The sequence below is a fragment of the Sesamum indicum genome, linkage group LG8, assembly GCF_000512975.1.
Source record: "Sesamum indicum cultivar Zhongzhi No. 13 linkage group LG8, S_indicum_v1.0, whole genome shotgun sequence".
Classification (NCBI taxonomy): Eukaryota; Viridiplantae; Streptophyta; class Magnoliopsida; order Lamiales; family Pedaliaceae; genus Sesamum; species Sesamum indicum.
Window position 1 is genome coordinate 12,780,092 of NC_026152.1, and position 6,597 is coordinate 12,786,688.

The 6,597-nt window shown below is 33.3% G+C and overlaps 2 protein-coding genes across 2 annotated transcripts in view; both read right to left on the reverse strand.

The window, feature by feature from the left end:
- LOC105168431 (probable stress-associated endoplasmic reticulum protein) overlaps positions 1-1,275 on the reverse strand; it is a 2,641-nt gene extending 1,366 nt beyond the window's left edge. Inside the window, exon 1 of the mRNA XM_011088513.2 lies at positions 1,099-1,275. Coding sequence (XP_011086815.1) covers positions 1,099-1,101 — 3 coding nt within the window. The 5' untranslated portion in view covers positions 1,102-1,275. The remainder of the gene's footprint in view (positions 1-1,098) is intronic.
- Positions 4,447-6,597, reverse strand: part of LOC105168432 — a gene marked incomplete in the record, with an annotated part of 3,714 nt that continues 1,563 nt past the window's right edge. The window contains 1 exon segment of the mRNA XM_020695864.1: positions 4,447-6,587. Coding sequence (XP_020551523.1) covers positions 5,053-6,587 — 1,535 coding nt within the window.

Consider the following 6,597-nt stretch of genomic DNA (forward strand, 5'->3'; position numbering starts at 1 on the left):
GAACAGGTCAGGTTCACAAAATAATTCCCCCGTGTAACCAGATCAAAATTCTCACAACGAAATGATTTCAATTGACTATGTTAGCATTGCTTCTAATAATAAATAATCAGAGCCCTCAATCCACCTATCCCCTTATCACAAGGCAAAGACAAGACATTTAGAACCTCCATTCCCTTATCCCAATGCAAAGACAAGACGTTTAGGCCACCCCTTCAGAGAAAATTTAAGGAGAAAATCTTGGTCTTTCTTCACACAGCAACAGAATTAGAAACGCAAAATGATGGATTTAGCAACGGAATTTTGCCTAGTGCCTGATCATAGATAATCAACAAGGCACAATCACATGCAATGGTTCAGCTTTAAATTTCAACATGCTAGGTGCACTTGATAATTTTAAATGTTCACTTAAAAGAGATTTGCATCGGACCATTGTAATCCTTCAATACCAAAATCAAAACAAAAAGGCTGATCTTCTCCACTCAATCATATTATCTGTTTTAAATACTTAATCAGAGTAAAACAGCACAAGATATCCGTTTCCTCTCACTGAACTGGCAACACAAGAGGGTTTGCTTCACCATATTATCCACCATATTCCCACAATTCAAAAGTGGAAAGAGTAGAATCATCTTCTCACCCAATAAAGACACACAGCGGCAGCATTCCAGCCAGATCTATGACATGATAAACGCCATACTGAATTTTTAATTCATCCACCAATTAGCTCTCTTTTCATCTGTTCTGGTTACACAATTTTTCATCCAATTTAACACGAAAACAAAATTCCAAACCTCATCAATCATCTATTCACAAATTAATATCAATCATGGTAGCGCACTTATTCCCGCTGCTTATTTCCTAACGCGCTTCCCGAATCAAGCATCAAATTGATCGAAAATTTTAACAAGCTACATTCTCTACGGATCTACACAGAAGAGTCAATAATTTTGATAAAACGTAATCATAAAATCAAAAAACAAATAAGATAAAGAAAACCTAGGCACTCCAATAAACATAATCACCTACCACGTATCTAATTAGCCAAAAGGGGCAAATTACCATCAAATACAACAAAAAAAAAAAAAACACAAACTTTACCATTATTACGAGTGAGATCGGCTATCCGGTGAAGCTTCCAACGAGAAGTTGCCGGAGAAATCACAGGCGGCTGAGCTCCGGCAAGGCAACAGGATACCGATCTCCTTCCCTCAGATCTTTTGCTTTCTCTCTCCTGATTTTTCCTCTCGAACTGTTCGTTGTTCAGAAACTCATCCCTTTCCACCTATTTATATAGAGAGCAATTTTAAAGAGTCCCGTTGACTATTTCAACCAGCGTCACAGTCTAGCTTGTGATTGGCACAAACACGTACAATTTTCTACGTGGCGGAACATTATTGGACACGTCCAGATAATTGGCCTTGGTGTATATACGCTAGCTCCAGGAAATAGGACCTCATCCTTGCCGTTTCTCCATGTGTAGCGTACGGAGATTGCGCCTATCATCTGTTTGTTGGTTGGTTATTATGACTCCGTAAATGTTTGTTTTCCTTCATACGAACCCCCCAACTTAAATCTAATTATATAAATATCCCCTAACTTTTTATAAAATTACAAATAAATCTCTTAAGGGATGTTAATAATATAATTTAACTCAAGATATGTATTTGTAAATTTTGTCATATTGAATAGGCGCACTTGTAATTAACTACAACCTTAAAAAATGTATTTGTTTTTTTTTTTAACTATACCTAATTTCAAAGAGTTTTGACGTAATTTACCCTTAAAGAAAGTTATATATGTTTACCTAATTCACCAAATAATTCTAGTTCGAATTGAAGTTGACCTAAAATTAAACTAGTTACATATTTGAGTGTGCACAGTTCGATAAATTGATTGAATCGAACTCATATAAAATATTGAATACAGAATCAAAAAACTACAATTCGTATTCGGTAATTAATTTTGAAAAATTTTGGTATTCAATCGGTACTACAGGTATTTGATATCGATAATCCTGTCGTAACGAATATTATTTTGTTCATAATATATATTATAATTATAAATAAATATAAAAAAGTATATATATATAAATATTAAATATCATATTTATTTATGAAAAGACTAAATTTTATTATTTTAATTAATACAAACATTAAGTAATAAGCATCAACTATTTTATTTTTAAAAATTTGGTTATTTCGGTAGAAAATCAAACCTAACCAACGGTTTGGTTCGGTTTTACTGAACAAACACCCATAATTACATATTAAGTGAAATATATTTATCATGTGATTTATGAATATGTTTCACGTGAAATCATATAATTAAAAAAAATTTAAATATCAACCTTTAATGTTCTAGGTGTAACTTTTTTGCTACCCAAAAGTTTGTTACAACATTATGCATTTCTCCTATATATATATTTATGTAAGTATTGGATCACTATAATCGAAGCTTTTTCGGTGCTGTTTTTACGATATTCTTACCTATAGGTCTTTACCAGAAGGAATTTACTGGTTACCAATATTATACAAGAGCATATTCACCTGATCTAAGGTAAACAAATTCAATATTAAATTACGCACATCGTTCACTTGTATATACTAAGTAGCATGTGTCCTGTGCTATGCACAGATTAAATTAATTAATAATTAAAATATATTTTATAAAAAAATTATTTTTGTAAAAAGTCAAATAAAAGAGATGCTTTTAGATTAATAATAAAAATAAATTTTACTCTTCAAATTACATTATATTAATATTAAAAAAGTTAAAATTCACAAAGAGATATCTGAATAGGAATAATTGAGTAAGTAATATTTCTATAAATTACAAATTATTTGGGAGTTGGCTTTGAGTTTATGTAGACCCCTAAGAACCACATGATGAGTTGAATATAAAATATTAGTAGGTCCAAAATCCAGTAGATGGGAAATGGGCCGTGTTTTAGTAATCATTTTCTTCTATTTGATCCCTAAATATTTTAAAATTTAATTTATATAATGAAAAAGAGAAAAACAATATCTTTACTTTCAAGAAAAGTAGCTATTGCTTGTAATATAATACGAGTAAACTTGTATAATTTGTTGTTTTTGGACTAATAACCATGTATATTAAAAATTTATTTGTTAGATCATAAAATTAGAAACTATTTGAAATATATGACAAAATAACTATATTTTCAGAATTAATTATAAAATTAATAGATATGCAATTAATTCTAATGATAAGGAGTGTATGTGGTGTGGGTTGGATTAATTAAGTAATTTTTCAGCCCAACTTGATGTTTGCAGTTTTTGAAAAGCTTAGCGTAAGTCCAACCCGACAATCATAAAAGCTGTACTTTATAGTCTAATTTAGTTGGGCGATTGGGGCGATTTTTAATGTAGAGTCAATCAATTGTATAATCATATTGTAATGACTTATACTTTTTATAAGATTATTTATCATAATAAATGGATTTTTCCATAGTAATAGTTAGCAAAAATATAAAGATATGATTTATCAATTATAATATATAAAATATACATGGTTATATATTTATTATAGAAGAATATATAAAAATAAAATATAAAAAAATCACCACTTCTTTTTTAATAAGATTGGGAAAAAAACCTCTTATTTTCAATTAAATTGATCACAATAATATATAGATATTAAATAAAAATGATTTGAAATAAAATAAAATGGCCATGAAAACAAATTATAATATAATAATAATATCATCTATAACAAGCACACAAAAAGATACACACACAAGTATGTGTGTCGGATATATAATGACTAAGAAAGATAAATAAAAATATACAGCGATTAATTTTTTTTTTTTCTGTGGAGAAGTAATGCATACAAAAATTTAAAGTATGTGCATCATATACTTCATAACATAAAAATATATTAAAATAAAATAAATATATTTATTTAGTTTATTTTAACTTGGTATTTTTTAATTTTAGTTTAATATTTGTTCAAATATTTTTTCAGTAAGCCTTATACATTCTCAATAAATATTACTTTATATCGATGATCACATTACATGAACAAACAACGAAAACAATGGGACATTGTCCCATAGATTACTTTCGTTTCATAAAAAAGTCTGTTCTTTCAAGTTTCTACATTGTATCTTCTTTTATTTATATAGCCTATATATTTTTTCTAGTTACTACGAAATTTTTTAAATATTTTTATTTGAATAGCCTATATCCAAAATATTGCGGGGTTTTAGCTATTTCAACAAAATACAAATGCAGGGGGTAAAATATATTTTAGCCCACAATATGCAGTACAGAGGGGGGTTGGAGCTGCTGTGGCGTAGTTCTTGTCACATTTTACACTTGGTACAGAAGAGAAAGGACATAGCACACAGCAAGAAGAGGGACAAATATGAGAAACAAAGAGATCTACAATCTAGTATAAACCAAGAAAACAACCTCAGTTCAGAGATAAGAGATGATAATCAGCACTCAGAATTATAAAGCTGAGTAGTTTTAGATATTACATCGACAACACTTCGGCAGTGTGTAAGATAAAAGATTAACAATTTGTTAACAGTTCAAAGACAGAGAGAGTATAGCAGTTAAACTATAGGATGAATCAAAAAGCTGGCCTTTAATTGGTGACCTGAATGCACGGAGAGCGTAACAGCTCTGACCAAAATACCTGTCAATCGCCAACAAGGGGAGGTTTCACTTCCAGCATAGCATTTGTGCAGAAGCCAAAGATCACCACGAACGTGCTAACATCCGTATCAGAGAGAATACACTTTCAGGAATACCGGTAACTTCAATCACTTCATGCTCATCAATGTTTACATTCTTCAGTATCCTACTCCACGCTCCAAATAAATTTTTACCAGGGAGATCATTGCTTCCAAAAAGTTACCATGCAGCAATATAGCCTACACGTCCAATTGAATTACTTCAATCACCTCAGGCTCATCAATGTGCTAACATCCATATCAGAGGTCTTTTGACTTATGTTTGGACCATTTATTCAATTTCCATTGCTTGGTTTTTATCATTTCTCCAAGGGCATTCGGCTTCTCTGATCTCAGGAAATTCCTTCCACCATATTGGTATTGGTATTCCCATCATAATCAACCTCCTTCACGACCTTAACGTCCTCATCAGTCTCCATAAACTCAATTCCTTCCACTTTCGACATCACTTCAAGAATTTCTAAAGGAATCGCTGCAGGATCCAGCTGACGACAACCCTTAACAGACTTTGGTCCTTCTTGACCAGTAAGCAAACGGGACGGCACCTGATGAGAAAACCGAGACATTTCTTCTTTAGGGATTCTTCGTATTTCCCTTGGGTCAAAATGCTGATGGAAAACTGCTTTGAAGCCAGCAACTTTAACCAGGGGAATGACAATTATTCCCAGTTCCTCATCATAGTCTTCAAGTACTTCAACCATGTCATATTTGTGTATTACTTCATCTTCTGTGAGCTCATTCCACTCAGGGGACCAATTCCTGTACAAAGCCCAAACATCTCCCTTCCGAGGAAGTATTTCAATGATCTTAGTAGTGCGTTTGACCCATCTGACGTTGTGTGAGAAAAAGTCCACTGAGTTACAAATTTCAGCTCTGCTTATTGCAAATTCCCCGCATGTTTTCGAAAAACCACCTGAAAACCAACTTACATGGCCCATTCCTCTATGGGTTACAGAAGTTAGCCAACTCATCCTCAACTTGAAGGGATTGAGAGATATCACATTGTGAATCATGGCATAGTGCCGTGGCATCCCATCTTCATTGTCATAAACAGCCCACACTTGGTTATCTCCAAAACATTTTTCTGTTCTGTCCTTGTCAAAATTATGAAAATCAGGATCTAAGACATCTACTGACATTTGCTCAATAAGTTCACCGTCTGGATTGAACCCTACAGTCCCAAAATTCAGTTTGTCATGAGGGAATTGACTCTTAGTCTCCACTGGCTCACAAAGCTTTTCCTGACAGTGTACAGAGTGATGTGTAACAGTCCTGTCATTTATGTTTGCAGTTTCATCTTCTTTGGAACTTTCAAGAACCTCCTCTCCAGCAGCATGCCTCACCATATTACCTGAGACGCTTTCATTTAGTTTCTCAAGGATTACCTCATGAGCCTTCTCCATCAGCAATTGTTTAACATCAACATGGCGTACACCACCATGCTTGCTTGTACATTTCTGAAGACCATCCTGTCTAAGACCAGAAGCGTTCACTTGGTGAAGTGTTCCGCTTTCAAAGTTCACCTGTTTCATTGCCTCTTTGCTCGTACCAAAATCTTCAAACCCTTTTCTTCTCTTGGCAGCATTAGGATGCGCTGGGAATTCTCCACCCATTGATCGTTTGGATGCAAGATTTTTCCTTCGCAATGCCTCCTCTCTTCTAGCAGCAGCCTGTGCTTTCTGTCTTTCTCGTTTCACTTTCTCATAAGCTTGATGAACCATATTTGCAGCTTGAACAGCAGATGCAGCGCCAGTTGACTCAGAGAAAGGAACCCACTGGAAGTTATTGTGATTGGACTGGTTACTATGGTTGAACCCTGAAGTTCCACATTGAGTGGATGAGTTGTTTCGTGTGCCATTAGATCCCTCTTGTACTCT